At 36.5% G+C, this 21590-nt stretch overlaps 1 protein-coding gene across 2 annotated transcripts in view; it reads left to right on the plus strand.

Moving 5' to 3' along the window:
* The first annotated feature begins 245 nt into the window (after positions 1-245).
* Positions 246-21590, plus strand: part of TENM2 (teneurin transmembrane protein 2) — a 762206-nt gene continuing 740861 nt past the window's right edge. For both annotated transcript variants that reach the window (XM_059888816.1, XM_059888817.1), the window contains exon 1: positions 246-854. In XM_059888816.1, coding sequence (XP_059744799.1) covers positions 809-854 — 46 coding nt within the window. In that variant the 5' untranslated portion in view covers positions 246-808. The remainder of the gene's footprint in view (positions 855-21590) is intronic.

Below are 21590 nucleotides of genomic sequence, written 5' to 3' on the forward strand. Positions count from 1 at the left end.
CTGCCAGTAAAACTACGCCGCAAATTGCCGTAGAAATTAGCAGCTTTCATTTTTGCCTACATAAATAAATATGTGAAATAAATTGCACATAAACGCATCCTAAAAAAATCACAGGTACACCGCACAGTTAAATGCCAATCAGACAAAACCAGAGACACATGGCGATTATCTCAGTTTTCAAACCTGGAAGATACACGAATGTGTTTCTAAATGAGAGAGGCAGTGTATCATGCTTGCTGAGATAAAAACAGAAGCTGCCAGACACTGCACTGTGGCTTTATTCTCAGAACCCTTTGCCTGCAACCCGCTCTATCTTTTTTCCCCCGTGTTCTCTCTTCCCTCTCTCTCTCCATCTCTCTCTCCATCTCCCTCTCCCCGCTGTCTTTCCCTCGCTCATTGTTCTCTCTCTCCTCCTGCCTTTGATGCACATACGTTGTCACATTCCATTGACTCTTCCCTCTTCTCTGTTCTTACACTCAAGCTAGCGGTGCTTTCGCCAGGCAGCGGCAGCCTCTCCTGCGAGTTTTAGTCATGTGTGCAGCTCAGTTTGATCGAGCGTTCCTTTTCTGCCTTTTCACTCTTACAAAAGATTAAAAGGTGGCGTCACATTGCTCCCCTGTTCCTTCCCGCAGGAGGGACTTAAAAGGGACAACAAAAACTAATCACTTTCAATAAGCATTTTCTTGCTGGGGAAAAGAAAAGAAAAGAAAAAAAAGAAAAGAAAAGAAAGAAAGGGGGGGTAAGGCGGGGGGTGGATTTAGCGGTGTAATTTGAGACCGGTGGTGAGGATTGGGGCGAGCTAGTGGAGATGCTGCACGCTGCTAACAAGGGAAGGAAGCCTTCAGCTGAGACAGGTAAGAGCGCCCATCGGAGGGTTTGACCGAGTGGCTTAGTTAAATCTCTGTTTTCACCGTTTTGTAATTGAGAAAGGCATCCGCAGCAGAAGCCGATTTTTCAGTCGGCTTCCTTTTGTTTAACATAGAAAGTACCTGTATTAATTTTGATGAATTAGAGCATGCAGCAAATTCAATTGAAAATAGATTTGTATAGTAAATGCATTTAAGCTGAATGATTTCTCCTCCGTTTTATTTCAGGGGAGAGATAAGAAAGATGATTTTGATCAGAATAGCACTTTGCATTTACGTGAAATTCTAAATAGCTAACGGGGGAAAAATAATAATAATTCAATTGATCTTGTTTTTGAAGTCTGGGACTTAAACCCTGGGAGACAGCTGGGATTTGAAATTTTTCTTCTAACTGAACTTCTGCTGCGTTATAATAATTTTTCACCGGAGGTTTGAGCAAGGGTAGAGTTTATTTAAGTCGAGCTGCTGAGCTGTGTTTGGCTTGAATCTTCTGGGTGCAGCGCCGTTTCTGTGTCCTTAACCTGTGTCAGGTTGATGTTTCATAAATGGAGATTAAGTGTTGTCCCAAATGAAATATGAAGTTAAAACACCAGGTTAGGGTGTGTGTTAGAAGAGGGTCCAGTGCATAATTAGGAATAACTGAATTATGACAGTTTGGAGTGGGAGTTAACTCTGGAGGTGCTGTTTGATCAGTCTTCCTGGATTTTAAGCGGCTCAATAATGAAGGGGGTAATTATCAGCCTCAAGTCAGAACTTTGCATTAGGACCTTAAATATAGAATACATGCAGACTTCCACTGTAGGTGGCTTTTAGGAATCTGTCCCTTTTGTGCGCGTGAATGAGAGTTGTGGATTATATTTGATGGCATTTCTCCTTTAAAGAGCTTTGGGATAAAGCTTAAAAGGCTCACATCTATTTTAACGTTGAACAAACACCAAATGCAATACACTGTAGTCTCCTAGTGCCTGATTTTTGTTGCTGCTGCTGTTTTTTTAAAGTTGCGATCATTTGTTTTGAACCTCAGTCTCCGTTGATTTTATGCTCATTGCCTATGCTGCTAAAATTTATTGCTGGCGTGAATGAATTGAGATTTGAGAATACAAAAAAAAAAAAATCTAATTAGCAGAGTTTTGATTCAAGGATAACAACAGCCAAATGATATCCAGGTTTTTACCTAGGATGGTCCCTAAAATGTTTGAATTCATTTTCAGATGATTTTGGGGAGGGTTGGGAAAATCTGAATATTAAAAGGGCAAAATTCTGTTAAAAAATACTTCTCCAGAATGAGAGACAGAAAGGTGACTTTAATGCCTCCGCGAGGTTTGGTCCCAGAAAGAACTGCTAGATTGTAGCATAGTTGAGTTCAGCAACCATGCATGAAAAGATATTTTATATATTTATTTGGAGGTAAGATTATTTTCTTACCAAGTTTCCAAACAACTTGCCCCTCAATTCCTTACTCTGGCATGTCTAGTGTTTGCCAGACCATCTGCGCCCACAGACCATCTTGTGGGTGCAGCCCATGAATCCAGTTTTAGGGGGACACCAGGAGCTACTGAATGTTGGGGCATGGAGATCAAATCAACTATAGGTCTCATCACACTTTATCATCCAGAGCTAATCGTCAACAGACGTTCTCTGGAAAGCCCCTCATACAGGTGTGGGGAGACTTAATTTCTTCATCATGGTTAAAAGAGCGGGATAAGATGTGGACAAGGGGGAGAGAAACGGCTGTAGGATGTTTGATATAATCATGCCAGTGGTAGCATAGTGAGTTTTTAAAATCACATAGTATGTCATTTCTTCTTTTCAACTTAAGAAACTTGGCAGAATCTCAAAATAGTTCTCAAATTCAGTCCGTGTTTCTGCATAGCTTTCTCTGATCAAGCCTTTTCTTTGATTCTTGCTGTAGCTAACCATTGAGTGTTTCATGCCGCTGTTGATAATAATGATTATTTCTTAAATAACTGACAAGTGTTGAGAAGATGGGCCAGGAGAAATATGTTGTCTGTATCATATATGCGTTTTAATTTTATTTATGAAAATGACTACTTTGTGGTGAGATGATAAATTTGAAGTTGTAGCTTGGCTGCCTGTATCACTGAACCACTGTCCTTCTTCCAGAGAACCAAATGGAACTAAAGTAGGCAGAAATAAATCAGTTGTGAACTGGATGGCAGTTCAGCATGCACTTTTTAAGCAGATGGTAAGCCAAACTATCCTTACTCAAACTATCTGATTAATACAAATAGCATTTTTCTGACTTTTCCAGTAGATGTTGCTGGAGAGCAAAGAACAGATCATTTTTTACTGGAAAATAAAGAAATGCAATAGACTTAGAAAAGCCAACGAGCAAGATCCTTCTCCCCAAACTCCGCTGATAGCATTTTGCATAATTTGCTAATTAATGAATTATATTGAATCATTACCTTTTATGATGTTCTATAGAAAGCTATTAAAACGTGAGCTAGATTTTTAAATTATGAGATTGTTCTCCTTAGACCCTATATATAATGTCTGTTTGCTGTTTTCCGTTTTTAAAAAATCAAGTTAACTGCACATTACTATTCAGAACATTTCATCCCTGAATGCTAAAACCCTTTAACATGCAAATATGATGTCAGAGGAGGAACTGAAATAGAATACCCTGAGAAGAGTAATGATCAAACGCATTATAAAAATATGCACCAGTTGCCAACATGTAATGAAATATTAAGAAATTAAAAGCATGCAACCTCTAAAGTAATAGAATTTCATTGCTCTGAGACTGTTTTCCCACTGAATATTAAGTGCTTAATAGATCTCTCCGTTAAAAAATAATCGGAAACCTACATGGTTTGTCATGGAAGTTCTTTTATTATCTGATTTTGAAAAATTAGCCCAATAGGATTTTCCTCTGACAACAAAATATAATTAACATTGGCTATTAAGTGCCAGGTTACCAAAGCAAAAGCCACAAGGCTTGATGGACAAACTGGGGCTGCAGAGAGCAAGTATCAGCGCTAGAAGCTGAGGGGACCCATGCTGGAACTCTGCTGATAATCACTCTGATAAAATGACAAAGACATCCCAGGGGAGCCCAGGACTCTAGTACCCAGACACAAACTGATGCAATTTCAGGCAACCAGTGACCTCTATCTATGGGAGTGTTTATTTTTGGAAATGATCAATTCGCCAATTTCAGTTGTGAAAGAGAAAGGTATATAATTTTTCCAATGCAAAGAGGGCCTTGGCTCTTACAAAAGCACATTCAGATAAGACAAGTGTACACCCTTTGTGGTAGAGCTTTCAGTGTTTCTTACCTTAAACAGTCCAAGCTCTTTTCTGGTGCATTTTTCTTATGCACTGAAGTCCTTCTTTGTCAGTTTTCATTCCTGAGGTGTGAAATGCTCCATAGGATGTTTTGACTTAACACCCATTCAATTCTCTTTACTGGGAGGAAAAAGCTTACATTTAGAAGGCATGAGTGTCATCTACTCCTGTTTTGTAATTAGCACTGTAAGTCCACTGGGGTAAGGTTGTTTCAACTTTTTTTTTTTTTGCTTTGATTCAAATACGTATTTTGTGTTTGACCCATACTGATTATTTTTTTCTCTCCGTCTTTAAATAAGAAAAGCTTTACAATTTGGTTGGAGTATTTGGTTTCTTTCTCTGGTTGATTTGATTCTTTTCTTTCGGTGTTTTCTGTTTTTCATTATAGCTATCAAGCAATGACTCTATTCAAAGCACCCTGTTAGATGTGCCCCCAAATATCTGTCCTGATAGCAAAAAATATCTGTCCTTTTGGTGAGAACCTTAGGAAAACAGAAGGTGCCGACCAGACCTGGAGAATTATCTAGTGGGTTAAAAACGTGCTGGTTAGTCCTGACTTTCTTTAGGAGAGCAAAGAAGGAAAGGTCATTGCAAGTTGAGGGAAACCTGAGGATGATCACCTTTGAATCAGAAAGTGAAAGGTGAAAACACAGAATAATCCAAATGAGCAAACTCAGAGGGGTCCTGTGGGCAATAACACCAAAATGAATGACCAATGCCAGTAGGACTGAGAGCCTCGAATAGCAGACACTCAACAGTCACTGGAAAGATGTGATCTGGCAGCTTCTGGAGGAGTTCTCTTAGTATGGGAGTCAGGGAGAAGTGCGGTAATGGGTCCATACTATGCCGCTTGCCCAGAGATAGTGATGCTAAAATGCCTGTTTAGGGTCCATTTGCTCTCCCATTAAATTGTGGTCCTGAGCAGCTATCGTTAGTAGTAGAATATTGTTTTAGTTTCTAGGGATATTGCAGAAAAAGCAGTGAGAATCCTTAGTCTTGAGGAGGGAAGCCCGTGAATCATGTATTGCATTAGCCTAAGCATGGGTGGTAAGGTTGAGAAACATCAAGGGAGGGGGAGGGACTGGGAGGGAGCCTTCCTGTTGTAATTATTGCAATCTCTTGTATGTACTGTAGATGTCATGGCCTCATTAGGAAGGGATTCTGTGTATATGCTTTTGTTTTCATAAGAAAAACCTTCACCATTCGTCAGAGATGAGACCTGGAGTTTAGAGGGTGTGGTATTCTCTCTGTATTATTAGTGTTAGGCTCATCTCCGGTTTCCTGACATTGACTCAAATGGGTTTTTATGATCTTTAAGGTTTAATTTCTGAAAAGGTATATACTTTCTTTGTTGAAATCAATTGCCTCCCTGAAATGCCCATGTGTCACTTATTTTCTGTAAGCCTTGTCTCACTTACCTTGAACTGGGAGATATCTAGAATATTTGACTGCAGTTCAGCTATGGAGACTCCTCTAACCATTTAATGGAAGTTTTGTATTAACATATAAGATGTTTTCTTGCATCCGATAGACTTCATAGAGAGAAGCAGTGAAAATAATTATCGGCATCACTAAGTAAGTAGAGAGCCACCCTTTTTCTCAGAAATTGATTTAACTAGCCTATGCCCGTAGACAGGGTGACCAATGCCACCTCAGAACCAAGCTGTAGATGAGTGCTCTGCCTTGTCCTCCAACCACTTTAATCTAATTTGTTCCATTTACTTTTCCAAGCTTTTCATCTTCCCACCATTTTAATACCATCAGAGATGGGGGCTGCCCATGACATTCAAACTTGACATTATCAAACACAAAAGGCATCACTCAGACACTTGACTGCATTACAATGCAAGGGGAAAAAAATAGATCCTAAAGGCTTAGAAATTATTGTTTCGTACCTTGAATGTAGGTGGATTTTTTTTTCTGTTTCTTTCAATCTGTCTCATTTGACTGTTTTGCTTCTGTGTGTTTGCCAAGAGTACTAAAAACCGGGAAAAATTAGCACTCACCAAGCCGTAACGTACGTATCCTTATGTTCATTGCAGGGATGTGTATTAAATACAATGGAATTTACAAGTCTATGATTATCTGTTATTTGCTAGTCACCGACCACTTCCTGACGAAGTACCAAAGTTGAGCCTTGCCCTGGAGCTGCCTCTTCACTGCTGCCATCAGTTCTTCTGGCAGTTGACTGCGGCCAGACCTTTTTCCCGACTCACACATCTGTGGTCATTGCAGTAACTCTGTTATTGCTGGGTAGACCAGAAATCTATCAAATCCATAGCAGTCCTGTGTTTGTTTACCCATGAAATCTTTGTGTATGCATTGAGATAGAGGGGAGGGATTCTTAGTTAATATAAATTTATTTATACCTCCCTTTACTTGCGATCCTGAACTTTCTATTCAAAGACAATTTACCCCCATATGTAAGACAACATTTGTGAGCTGAACAAACAGTGCTATCAGATTGTGGTGAATTGCTTCAGTAGTATTACTTCATGCATAGAGATTGAGTGTGTTGTAAAGCTCTGTAAAACAGCCAGCTACATCGTATCCTAAAGGTTTAATATACTTCTCTAGCCTTGTACTTGGGAAGGATTTCTGTAATTGGAGACAATCTAGCTAGGAGAACTTTTAAGCTATTGGAGGCTGAAATACAAGTTTTTGTGAAATGTGACTTTCTAGTCTTGAAACTGAGTAGATTACAAATTTCTCTTAACTGGACAGAACCATTATTGAAGATGTACAACAATCTTGATTATCCAGAGTTTGAATTTCCAGCATAGGGATTATTCAGATTTCTTCCTGACTCCCCTGTCTTTTCTGTCACTACCTGACGTGAATCATTTCTCTAATCATTGGCACTTCTGCTAATGGTATGGAAAGGCACGTTTGAACAGGAAAATCCAAACCTGGGAATTTTCCTTCAGAAGACTGAATTATGTAAAAAAATCTAAATGGTAGGTTTTTTAAACTATTCATTAAAATTGACTGTATTTCCTTCTGGGGGTACCCCTCTTTTTATTTACAAATGGTGGTTTATTATAGCTATCAAAATACCAGTATTTTACCTACATGTTTAAGAGGCAAACAGTAAATCCAGTAGTCTGAATGATTCCAAGTACTTGGTTTCATTGTTTTGGCTTATATCATTCCCCTGCCCTACCACCCAAGCAACTATTATTTTGAATTAACTGGTTGGATAGCATGCCTAGATGGAATTTTAAAAAGCCACTCAGATCAAGCAAGTATACCTTATGTAAGTTATTGGAATTCTGATAAGCATATTTCTCTAGCATTAAGTACAAAAGTGAATTATTGGTGCCCAAACCTAAGTTAATCTCCAACCCCAGTCCTATCTCATTTTCGTCATCAGTGACTGCCAGTCAGTCCTTGATAAGTTATTTACATTTAGGATTTGACCCTCTAGAGGTCCTCAAAGTCCCAAACAACTTTAAAGTCTTGACAACCTCTTATATCCTGGAATTACATTGAAATATAAAGACTTGAAAGGGTGGCTGGCTTTTCTGAGAGACTGTGATCGCAGAGTAGGCATGGACCTTACCAGCCACCTTCCAGTTTTGCAGAGTTTAGGATTCCATCTAGTGGATATTTTCACAGAATCAAATTTGATTTCCTCTCCTTTTCTTATACCTGAGTTGTGGCTTGAACATTTTCAAAATCTTGCAGTCATATCGGCCATATCGTAACATCTTATCAAATAATTCACTCTTCTCTTACACTATCCTGATCTGACAAATATATCTATAAACAATTGGTTGCACTTGAGGTGCCTAACCAAAACTCACAAGATGTTTCAGTTTCTAAATTTAATAGGTAAGGTAATGTAGCTAACAAAATATATAATTTGTAGTATAGTTGATCCAAATATAAAGGGCACAAATGTTATTCTTGATACTAAAAATATTTTCTTGTCAGTAGATAAAAACTGAGTTTATTAGAAAGAAATATACTTGAAGTTTTAGAATGTTGAGGTATAGTTGATGACGTACTATATAACCATTAGTTTTCAATCCGTATTGTAAAATGAAAATTTAAGCAATAATTTAGCAGGCAAAACTGATAATGGAAAACCTTAGTAACTATTAGAAACATCATTGTCAAATCTAGTCATAAATTATATATATGTAGGAAATGCCTCTTGACATCCGTGTGTGCACATGTGTATACATAAATATGTTACTATATGTATGTGCATATTTGTATCTCTAATTCCAGCTTTGCACCTGTATCTATATTGATATTTGTACCTGTGTCTATAGTCAGAGGTAGAAAGAAAGAGAGAGAATGGTCATATTCCTAGTAACATGTAAGGTGGTTATGTTCCTGGCAAAATACCATGTTTCTTTCTAGCTGACATGATTCATTTCCCATAATCTGACATGCAATGTACTAGTTACCAGATGAACCACACATAACTCTTAAGGAATTCTGATCTAGTACTTAATTAGCAATTATTTTAATGTTGAATGTTTCACTCATGGATATGTTTCATATTTGGAAATACTGAGAGAGAAAAATTCAAGGATTACCAAGCGATCAGAGCCCTCAGCTCTTCCTTGCCTGCTCAGGAAAAGGACTGGAAAAGAAACAGCATCCATGATTTGTGGGGAAGAAGATCCTCATGTGAAGTGGTCTGGTCTCAACTAAAAATAAATCTGGGTTTATGGAAAAGCCAGGCCAGCGAGACTAAATTCTCTGTTTCTTCTTACTGCTGGCAAGTCGCAATCCAAACACAGGATCTGTTTGTATGATATTCACTTTTCTGTGAGTTCTATATAAGTGAGAACACAGGGAAAGTGCCATCAACATGCTTAGTATTTAATGTGGCCTAAGATCTTGTTTGAAAATATAGGTAAACAATGTGTGCATATTTTTCTAAAATGAAATGGGCTTCCCAAGTTAGAATTCTTTTCTTCTCAATCTATGTGATATTTATGATGTGTATTTCATGTGTTTATAGCCACATATCGTATGTGATTTATAGACACACACATAGTCTCTAGAGGTCAGTAGAATATAAGAAATGGGCAAACATTCACATGTAGATTAGCCCTAGAGATTCTGAAGACCATTTTTCAAATGATAAAATAATGATAGTCGACTAATGCCATTAGGAACTAAAATCATTAATCAATGTTAACAAAAAGTCATGTCATTCTTGTTCCTGAAATGAAACTAATCTATTTATTTTAGGCAAATTTCAGATACATGGACATTTACATGGCAAGAACCTTGACAGGAAACCCAAGCTGTAATTACTTTATAATAGTTTATTATAAGACTTTGATTTTCTAAAATATTTTTGAAGACATTTTTAATTTTATTTTGTTAACAGAACAAAATAGTAAATTGTTTTTAAACATTTGACTCTTATATCCAAAACAGTGTTTCAGTTTTAGCTGCTAATTCAGTCTCTTCCACTCTTTAGAAATGAATAATGTGATAATTTATATGTTTCAGTTCTATGTGTTCTAAGGAACTAAATGTCCCTGATGATGGGAAATGTCTTAGAAAATTGTAATTTATTTTATATATAAATTTACAAGTGTTGACAGTTCAGTAAATTAGTGCACAGTTGAGGACGTTGATCAAGTCTTTCTCTAGAAAAGTCATATTCAAGAAAGTATAGAAAATGATGGCAGGTAACTCTGACCTACTTCACAACGGGATTGCTGGTGCCTCCTACACTCATCCGTGCAAAAGAAAACCGTGTGTCAGAGCTTCATGTTTCATCTGGATTTGAGATGGAATAATTATCATTTAATTTGAGGTTACTTGCCGTGGCTTAGAACTTAATATGACTTGCACACAAGAAGATCACTCATACCTGGATCCAAGCTATCAATACTCCATTCCTATATGTGTCCATTTACACCATAGCAGATTGCAGTCTTAGCTCAGTGTCCTCCATGATAAACCCTAATCCAAGGGTTACAAACACAAATGCCTAGAGGAGACTATTCAGATATACGACAATAGGAGATAATGGGGGACATTAAAGAGTCATTCCAAATTTAAACACATACACACACATTCAGACCTCACCTATGCTACCTAAATAAAACAAGACAAAAATCTATAAGCATTTCTACAGAATGGTCACATGAAGTAGTTAATAGAAATGTAGGCTTAGAGGGGTTTCAGTCATCACAAAGGAATCCCCAATAGATATTGATAAATATTTTTAGAATACTTCCAGTGGGTCATCTAGTCCTTACTTTGCTGCCAAGTTATTAAATGAGGAAGATACAGCATATTTCCTATCCTCAAGAAATGTGTAATGTATTGGCTTGGCCAAAAAATGTGTTTGAGTTTTTCCATAACATCTTATGGAATAAACTGGATGGACATTTTGGCCAACCCAGTAATTAGATACCTCCAAGACATCCTCTCCCTTGCCTCAATGGCCTCTTATCTGTGCTCTTGAGCTCCTGCATCCTCCGTTCCATCTCTACAGAATTCCCTTCAGTCCTTCCAGCTTTCATAATTGTGCCTTTTCAGGTGCTCATCTCTAACACACCAGCTTGCCCCTGGCTGACTTCTCTGCATCCTTTAGGTTTCAGGTTAAGTGTTGATTCCTCCTAGAAGTTTCCCTGGACTATCCCTCCCTAAGCCTAAATGCAGAACTCCTGCTCTGTAACCCTATAACAATGGATTTACCTTATTGTAACACTCAAACTCCAATACTTTGGCCATCTCATGTGAAGAGTTGACTCACTGAAAAGACCCTGATGCTGGGAGGGATTGGGGGCAGGAGAAGGGGACGACAGAGGATGGGATGGCTGGATGGCATCACCGACTCGATGCACATGAGTCTGAGTGAACTCTGGGAGCTGGTGATGGACAGGGAGGCCTGGCGTGCTGCGATTCATGGGGTCACAAAGAGTCAGACACGACTGAGCGACTGAACTGAACTGAACACTGTTTATCATTTAAGAACTACTTGTCTACTTGTCCACACCCACATAATCTATTAAGCTCAGCTAAGTCAGGAACCATGTGATCTAACTTGTCTATGTATCGTGAAGCCTAGTAAAATATCTGACGGCATAAAGTTTATTTAATTAGTATCTCTTGAATGACTTTAAATACATAAATAATAACAAGGCATTGATAAATATAAAAGTAGGTTTCACATCTTCAAGAAACTGGGAAGGATTGGCATCCTTGTTTGAACTCAAGTCTTACTCAAGAATAGGTTCAAAGTGGCCCCAAGTGTTAACCTTTCTTCTGCTGCTGCTTATCTACCTTGAAATAATCCAGGTCCCTAAATATCAGAACAGAACCGTCCTTTTAGTTGGAAGGGGATGTACACTTTAGAGCTGTGGTTTTCACACTAGTCTCTGATCAGGGACAGTAGACCAGACACCCTAAAAGCAGTGACTCCCTCTCACTACTCTAGTGACTGGTGTAGGATATGGAACCTTAGTTATTGGAAATAGACCGTGGACTCAGCAATGTCACAGTGAAGATGAGTGGTTGCTCAGTATGAGACACTTTGCTAGGAACTGGAGGTCGGAAGCAATGATGCAGAGTAAATAAGTATTGATTTCTTTTTACTTGGGTCTAGGAACCTTACTTTATGTGAGGATCTTCTTCCACCACATCATCCTTCCACACTGTCGTTTCCTTGTCATCACCTTAAATGTTTTGATAAAGTCTTTGAGTTCTCTGATTTGGTAAGATGGAGCTACCTCTAGTTACTTGAATGAAAGACCCTAATTGGTGCCATTCTTCCTTTAACACTCCAAGACTTATGTTTGCATCTCAAATAGGAGATTTCCCAGATTCCCACTCTATTATGTTCTATAGATGAACAATTTAAATGACTGAGTAGTTTCTAATGTCAGCACACCCAATTCATGTCTACTTGGTATTTAGTTGGTTTTCTTCAGGTATGGGTAAGCCATACCTCAAAGTAGAAAATTACTCTTATAGTACCCTGAAAAATGGTGAAGAGTGAATTTGGAATTAAAGAGTGGATAAGTTTAAGCTTTAATGACCTTAACTCAGTTATATTCAAAGTATTATTTTAATTTGAAAATGTATAACGAGTTTGGTGAGATGTGTGAGGAATATGGTAGAAAGTACTTTCAGATATGGTATCTTCTTCTTCTTATTTTAGATTACCTTCTGCCTTTCTCATCTACCCCACGCTCACTGTCATTTATTTTTATTGTTGTCCAAAGGAAGTAGTGTATATTTTATAAGAAGTATAAAATGAGATTTTCTCCATATATTTATATGATTAAAGCCGCTTTGGAGCTATATTATTCAGAAAGAATAATGAGCGTTTTAGAAAGAACTCAAGCACATGTGATATAGCGTGGAGGCTGATGAGAGGGCTGGCTATTATTCTACAGTTTGGTAATATTTGCTATGTATTTTAAGGGATTTTCTTTTTGAGTATTGTGTCAGGGAAGTTAAAAAGAGGGACATGTGGAGATTAATACTAAATCCTTTTATTCACCTCTGGTGAAAATTTAAGAAACTCAGCCACCAAAATATTTTCCTAAAGATTCATCGTCTTTCTGTATTGCACAAAAGCATAAACAGTCTTACAGCCACCCTAGAAGTTCTTTAGATAACAATTGAATACAGATGTTAAACAAATAATAAAATCATTATTTTAATTTATACTAGTAAACATTCAAAGGGTGGTCAATTTACGGTCCCCCTGACAATAAACATATTAAATGATTTGAGTTCACTACTGTAACTTCTGTTTTAATTTTTTACATATACCTTCTTACCCCAGTTTTATCCTTCTGTGAGTATAATATCAGGGTGCCTGTTTCTGCCTCACTCTCCCTTGTCTTCTCCAGAGTGTCCTATTGCATTCACTCAGACCTCTTTTGTAGAGACTCTTAATGCCAAAAATAGTTTACATTTTCTCTAGAATAAAACACAACATTTTTAGAAAAACAAGGTAATTCTTTGAAAAGTGGAAGATACTTGCCATGAGAAATCATATTCTATTTATAAAGAATTAGAACCACATCATAACAGTCACAGCATCCCTCATTTCCAAAATATTCTAGAATGAGAAACAATAATCAGTATTAGAGTAAAAATATATATTTCAATTTAGTTAGATGATTTTACTTCACAAAAGTGCATGCAGTTACAAAAAATAGACCTTTGACTTTTAACTTGGGTTTATTTTGCAATTTTGAAAAATGCTTGTGGATTTGTTAATGTTAAGTTGGTAATTGTTGATCTCTGAGGAGGGGTGTAGCATCTTCAGTCTGAGCTTATTACTGTGTAAAATATGGATTGCCTTTACCCTAATGGCCTCTGAATCCTATTACCATCCCATTAGAGAGTGTGGGATTTTAGTAATTCTGTTGTTGTTTCCAGTGGGCAGTGCATATAATGGGGAAGGGCAGGGGTTAATGCAATTCATCTCTTTTAATACTTGTAACTCTGAGTCCCTTATCACTCACTGTGGTTTCATTGGAATTCCACTCCCCCCCTGCCCGCCCCCCTTCTTACTGTTATCTTTAAAGCCCAATATCTTTCTATATGGCTTTCCTTACCAGAAGAGTTTGGAGAAGGGAGTTTTGGGTGATTCGTCAGTTTTAGCTATTAGATTTTCATAAACCGAATATAAATAAGGCGGTGCATCAGCTTGTGTGAAGCAGGCTGCAGCTTAGAAATGTTTTCAGTGACTGTCATTGTGCCAAGAATAGTATTGAAATAGCTCTTCAATCAAGATCATTTATAAGGCCTTTTGGAAGGAGAAGCATGAGACAAGCGGGTCGGATCAATGCTCGCTAGTGTTCTGGGTATAATGTTTCCATGTGTTGGCGGAGACAGCTGTGTCCTGGGTCCTAACAGTGCTAGAGAGGGGAATTGGGAAAGATTTCAAAGTGATAGGAATTAGATTCCTTTAAAGAGAAGTTTCCAGGCAATGGTAAATTCCCTCTATATCAGCCATGCTCAGTAGACGTACATGCCTGATTACGTACCCCTGGTTTTATTCATGAAATGTGTTTTTAGCCAATACAGCTTTTTTCAGAATAAATACGAACATCAGATTACTTCTCGGGATGTCAAAACAAATTAGTTTCCCACAGTGATGCAGTGAAAGGTGTAACTATTTTGCCTTTTTATATGTCAGAAAGCATTACTGGGACTGGGGAATTCCCACTTTTTTCCCTTTAGCCTGAGAGCCTAGTGGTTTGCAAAGGTCTAGTTTAATGCAGAAGCATGGTCACCTAGAGCTCCAGCACCCCCCTCTGCTGCCATTAATGAGAATCGCATGCTGAGATCCTAAGAGGCATCTGAGCTCAGAAAAAGGCAGGGAATGGCAGGAGGTGATCAAACCATTTCAATCTGTTGAAAGTGAGTGATATTCCCAGGGCTTATTGTTCACCTTCTCAGAGAATTAAGTTTCCATATGTTTCATCATAAATGGAATGAGTGTGCAACATAATTGCAACATGATAATGTTTGCTGGTTAATGCAGTAGAAAACTGGTGTTTGGAGGCAGATTTCTTCTTCATGTTCTAAATATTGTGGTTACCCACCTGGTTATAGCTTCTAGCCTAAGCCCGGTGGTGATGTTTAGATGTGATGGCTTGATACAGAGTATCTTGCGTCTTTTTGTGAATATTCATGCATTGAGTTGTTCCTTAATTTGAGAGATCACTTCTCATATTTCCAGACAGACTGTGATATTATTTATTTTCATCAGTGGGGTGTGTTGAGTGAAATTTACTTCAGAAGGTAATTATATAGCTACAGGTATAGTTAGTTTTCATTCCAATGAATTGATATGAATAAGCATTGAAAATATATTATTTCCTTTTGATCTTTAGTTACAGATTATCTTTTCAAACCACTTTTGTTCCCACAATCACTTGGGAAGCTCAAACAAGCAAAAATAAAATAAAATCTACTACAGGTACCTACTAATGTAATAGTCTTTTTAAAAGGCAGTGCACCTTGAGACCATTTGCTGAAAATTATGAACCCCTGTAAGAGACATGTAGAACCTACATAGAATTATTACAGTTTTGTAAAGTACAGTAAAGGGGATCCTGGTTATTCAGTAATTGGAGTGTGGACTTCTGTTTTGCATTTATGTTTGAGTCCCATTTAATTCATCTCGTCTCTTTGTTCTTGAAACTTTCCTTCAAATCTGCCCATTTGCCAAAAAGCATAAAACTCAGATGACACAAATGTTTCTCTCGATGAGAGAATGGTGTATCATCTTTCCTATCTTCATAAAACCAAAAACTATTCAGTGTCTCTTTCAGTGTTCCCTTAATGCATAAATACACATTATTTAACATTTGTTAAATATCAGCAAATCAGTAATGAAATTTAACTCTTTGTTAAGCCTACATAATTTGGTTCTAAAAAAACCCTACTATCAGAATTCAAAAATAAATGTGAATTATTGTGAGGAAGACACAGGAACATTGAACACCACATTTTATACCATATTTCATCCGATGCTTTCTTGGCTACACACTTTCCAATAAGTTTATGTTAGCAATAGAAGTCAGCAGATTTATTTAAATATGTATTTTCTAACTATAAAAGTTGAATGGTCCATACAAGAAATTCAGGAAAAAAATAAGCACAATAAAAACCATCTATATTTTCACCCAAATCTATTTTTTAACCCTCTTCAACAAATGAGTATTTTAAGAATCAAGATTTTGTTTTACACCTTTGTTATTGCATTGTGGGAATTCTCTCATGTATTAAATAGCACTGAAAAACATTAATATTCTATGAAAGTGTATGCCTTAAAAATATAATCTGATTTAAGAGATAACTTTTATTAATTTTATGATTATAAAAATCTAGTTATATGCTTCTTATAAAATAATTTGGAAAAATATACTGGTGAAAATATACATTTTTAAATGCTATATAAAAAGATACTAATAATAGTTTCACATGTCCTTTTGATTATTTTGCCTGTATAATAAGTAATCATAATATTATTTTTTAAATTTATGATATTTATTTATATTAAGATTATATACTTTAAATTTATTTACTTTCCGCTGATTTTTCTGCTTCATTTCATTTTTTTTAATAAAGATTTATTTCTTTATAACTACTCTTAATATTCTTAGGGTATGGTCAACTTCTGCTTGTCATATTATTTACTCATATTTTACCCTAGGAGTTTTTTTATTGTATTTTTTCACATGAAGCTATTTAAAATCTTCATGTAGTAAAGATTTCTAGTATTCTAACTATCTTGAATTGGTCTCAGCTTCAAAAGAATCCCCATTATAAGGTTCAATAAATAGGTACTATTTTCTTCTAGTAATTAAGAATTGTTAATAATATTAATTTTTAATCCATTAAAAATTTTATATATGTGTCAGATAAGGATCTATTTTCCCTTCAAAGTTAATCAATTATCAGCATTTTCACTTGTATTTTTCACCTATATTTTCAGTCTATATTAAATGTCTTGTGCAGTATAGTCTATTTTGGGACCTTCTGCTCTGTAAAATATACTTGTGTGTGTTTATATATATTTTTGCACTATTATTGTTATACTAAATTCATAGTAATAGAGGAATTTCTGTTTTCCTTTTTCTTTTGCTCGAATGTCATTCTTATTTGTTTTTCCTAATAAGTTGAATAGAACCATGATATTAAAATTTTAAGCATATATTTATATGCCTTAAATTCAATTTGTTGAAATTTTCAACCTACCTTATTCACTTTTGTGCATATATAGAATAGTAGAAAAATGTTAACATCTTCAACCATATTTTTCTCTTTGAGTCATTTGTAAATGGTAGTGCTTTCTTCCCTCTTTTCTCCAACAACGTATTTCCACCCTTTTAAATATATGAGTTCAGTGTTTTCATTTATTATTCCTTCATTTGTCTTAATCAGGCAATTTATTTTGGAATTTTATTTAAAAATCCGTTATGCATTTTGCATAGAATGATGCAAGGAATTTCTTCTGCATAACTTTATTTTCTTTTTAGAAAACAATGTCTGTTAAAAAGTGCTCATTATATTAGTGTACCAAGTGCCCAGTTGCATTTACTGAACCATATCTGCACAAAATAAAATGCTGATTTACAGTGTTGGTCTTTATCCATTTGTGTGTCAGCATTAAATGCATGAAGAAGTCTGAACAGTTCTGATTGCTCTAGCGTCCCCTTGGGAATTTTCTAAAATATAATCCATAGAAAGTCAGTGCAGTACAAAACTCCACAAAGAAAGTGTTTCTTAGTGAAGTTAGTTTGAAAAATAATTCATATAATAGCCTTTTATTGGCACTTCATAATAACTCTTGTCATATTAAAAGCTTGGACGAGTTCAACAGTAAAAACTTCTCTTATCTGTTTGAACCCAGCTTCTCCCAGATTTAATCAATAACATTAACATTTGCTATTTTTTTGGAAGAGGGGGCAATATTTGGTTTGATGGTTTCTGTTTTGTTATGGGGTAAATGCAATACTTATCACTCAATCTACAATATATATATATATATTATATAATATAATATATGGGGCTTCGCTGGTGGCTCAGGTGGTAAGAAATTCGTTTACAATGCGAGAGACCTAGGTTTGATCCCTGGGTTGGGATGATCCCCTGGAGAAGGGAAAGGCTACCCACTCCAGTATTCTGGCCTGGAGAATTCCATGGACAGTATAGTCCGTGGGGTTGCAAAGAGTTGGACATGACTGAGCAACTTTCACTCACTCATGTAATATAATAAATATATAGGTTGAGTGATAAGTATCACATATATGTGTGTGTGTGTGTGTGTATATATATATATAATGAGTATTCAAGTGGCATTATTTTAATCAATTTCAATTTCCGGTGAGTCTTGCTACTTTTTGGGGTGGAATGAAAAGTAGTTCTACTCAGATCTTTAGAGGCAGGTCTCGAAGCATTTCGTCCACTGAACATTTCCTTAATGGTTAATAACAGTCTGGTTGCACAAAGCAGTGCTGTACCATCATCATACGGAGTAGCTCTATGCTTCTTTGCAAATACATTAAGCTTTTTGCAGATCAATATTTTTTTCTGTAAAATGGGGACAGTATCATTGAGGAGCTTAGAAGCAGCAGCAGTGATGCGTATAAAGTCCTTAATACAATTTCTACACAGAGAAATCACTTACAAAATTATAGTTGGCATTATACTTAATAATCATTTACAAGAAAAATGAATAGGACATATTCCTTGCTCTCAAACACCCTAACAGTTGGTGCAATAAGAAGTAACAATTTCATAATGCTTTGCAATTGGCATGTATTTTATTGGTACACTGTTGAGAAAGTGAGGATGCAAATAAATGAAAGAAGAGACAAATGCAGTGAGGGAGCTGAAGTCAAGTGATACAGAGGTTTTCAGGAGGTAGTTATCCCATGCTCCAGTATTTGTCAATCCAGAAGGAGGATTTTACCTTGGTTGAATATGGGAGGCTGTCACAAGTTTAGTTCCTTAGCTCCACGTGTTTCCTGAGTTGGGCATCTTTCTCTGCTAATGATTTATGAGATATGATTCTAAAATCTCCCCCAAGTTGTGAGTGCCTTTGTGTCCTGTGGACCTCTGATTCATCAGTCTTTTCTTACCCCCCTCCCCACTGGAGCACCATTTTATCCTCCTGGAAGCAAAGTCCTAGCTCAGCAAGAACAAGGTAGAAATGTTGGTAAACCCCTTTATTCCTCTAAGTCTAGACTACTGTAATTCTCCACTTGTGGGTCTTCTAAACTGTGTTATTTATAGAATGCAACTTAAGAGTATAAGTGGCCTAGATCTTTCCTGGCATTTTGTCACATCAGCATATTTAGAACCATCAATTTAGCCATGTATCGGTTACCCATAAAATTTCACATTGATTATGAAGTTGTTTTACTCACACAAATGGTCCCTCAGAGATTTGGTTTCATTCTGCCTGTCTCATGGATTTTCCTTTTACCAAACCCTGATCACATCTAAGGACTTAAATTTGGAAGTTTTTGATATGTTCTATCGGAGAAGGCAATGGCACCCCACTCCAGTACTCTTGCCTGGAAAACCCCATGGATGGAGCAGCCTGGTAGGCTGTAGTCCATGGGGTCGCTAAGAGTCAGACACGACTGAGCAACTTCCCTTTTACTTTTCACTTTCATGCATTGGAGAAGGAAATGGCAACCCACTCCAGTGTTCTTGCCTGGAGAATCCTAGGGACGGGGGAGCCTGGTGGGCTTCTGTCTATGGGGTCGCACAGAGTCGGACACGACTGAAGCAACTTAGCTTATGTGCTTGAGATGAGTATATTAAAAGTTAGGTTGGCAAGCTTTAGCTTTTATTATATTTTTTAATATAAACTATTTATTACTTCAGGAAAATATGTATTCTTTATGGATAGGAAAAACATGTTTCCTTTTTTGTGCATAATTTTCTTTTATATACATAATTTTTCTGGCATAATGTCCAATATTATGGAGAAAATATGGGCTCAGATATTTCCCTATACATATACAATAAAATGTTTAATAAAATGAGATTTATATCACACATGATTTTAGTAAGGTACTTTTTAAGTTGATGTTAGAATGGTCTTTTTCATTACTTTAAAAGCTTTATTTTAGCTAAAATATTTCATTTCATAAAATGTTATTTTTTTCATTTAGCAATTGTTCCTTAAATAAATATTCATCACTGTTCACTCTTTACATGGCCCTACCCTAGTTTCTGAAGGAATACAGTAACAGATGAAACAGACACAGCCCATGTCCCTATGGAAATAACGCTCTCTTGGAAGCTATGGGAGCTCCTTTCATTTTGAAGCTCTATAAAAGAGATGATTTAGGATCTCGATTGACTCACTCAGGAATATTTGATCTAGCCCTCATTCCATTTGTGCTAAGAATAAAAGTGTTTTTGTTTTATTTTGTTTAAAGGGGATAGCCTTGGAGAAAGCTTCCCATGTTCTGCCATCTTTTGTAGAAATTCTTCTAGTTGTGGGCGTCTAACTTGATCATCTTCTTATGAACATGCATTCTGCCTCTCTGCTTGGGCTCTTTGAAATAAAACTTTTTTTTTTTTTTCTTGAACTGTGTTGGGGGTTATAAGCCCCAAGCTCTTTGCCAAATCCCACTTAGTTGTAAAACTCACCCACAACCATTGGACTCTGGTCACTACTCGTTTTTCTAGGCTTATGTCTGTCTGGGAAGAGAAGTTGGGAATCAAGAGTTAAATTTAAAATATAAATGCTTATTCCTCTTCTTCACTCGAAGATTCCTGTAATGGCCTTTAGATGATAACACATTGTATGCTTTGAGTCTATCCATTTAATTCATAGGAACACTTCTGAAATTGAAAAGAATGTCCCCAGTTACAGCTGTTTCTTTTAGAGTTTTGAGATAAACCACCATTGTACATCCTTGCGTTACTGGACAAAAGCATTTTTGGAATGGGTCCCTGTATAGCAGGAATGCTTGCTACTTTCTTCTCTCTCACCTCAGGAAAACGTTGGCAATGCCATCTTAGTCATCTCATGCTGATGTTGTTGGATGATGACCACATGTAGATTTTGAGGAGACTCAGATAACTTTCTTTGCTGAAATGTGACTTCTCTCTTGCATATCTAGACTGCCATGTACATTCCTTAAGTTACACATTCTCTGCCTGATAGAAAAAAATATTGTATAAAATAATTCTAAAATATGCAGTATTTAAGAAGAACTTAAATTCTTTAAATCTGCTAGTAGATTAGAAATCTGGCTTGAAACAGCCACTGCTAAAATTAAACTGTATTAAGATTGGATCATACAATGCCGGGTTCCAAGTTTCTGTTTCCTGTCTTTAGCCAACCAGTATAGACGCTGTGTTTCTCATTGATGATAACATATTACTTTGCACCTAAATGTACTATGTGAAATGTGAATTGGAGAAAGCACATGGCTTTTTATTTTAATCTTTAAAATATATAATCTATAAAAATGTAATGTTTAATCTAACCATCACGGGATTGCAGTAACTGAACGTGGTTCTAGAAACCTGCGTTGTTACGAAATAAGTCTCTCGCTTGTAGATACTAGAAATCAGCTACCATCAAGACAGAAGTAGTGTTTGTATCCAGCTATCATTCTGTAAGATACATAATTTTTATGTGTTTTGTTCAATATAGAAGCTAATGTTGTCATTAATTATAAATAACATTTTTAAACCCTAGACTTGGGATTGAATGCTCTTAACTGCAATTTTGTGGCATGCTTCAGTATTTATTGTTTTAGAGTCAAAGATTCAGGGAGAGAGAATACCCTCTCAGGGAGAGAGAATTCTTTCATATGGAAAGAGATAACATCAAACAGTGATTGTCTGCCTTCGATCATGTATTGATAGATGGCTGGAACGAGAATCTGAACAGTTCACCAATGTAACACTCTTTTTGATACA

Source organism: Bos taurus, chromosome 7, assembly GCF_002263795.3.
Source record: "Bos taurus isolate L1 Dominette 01449 registration number 42190680 breed Hereford chromosome 7, ARS-UCD2.0, whole genome shotgun sequence".
NCBI lineage: Eukaryota > Metazoa > Chordata > Mammalia > Artiodactyla > Bovidae > Bos > Bos taurus.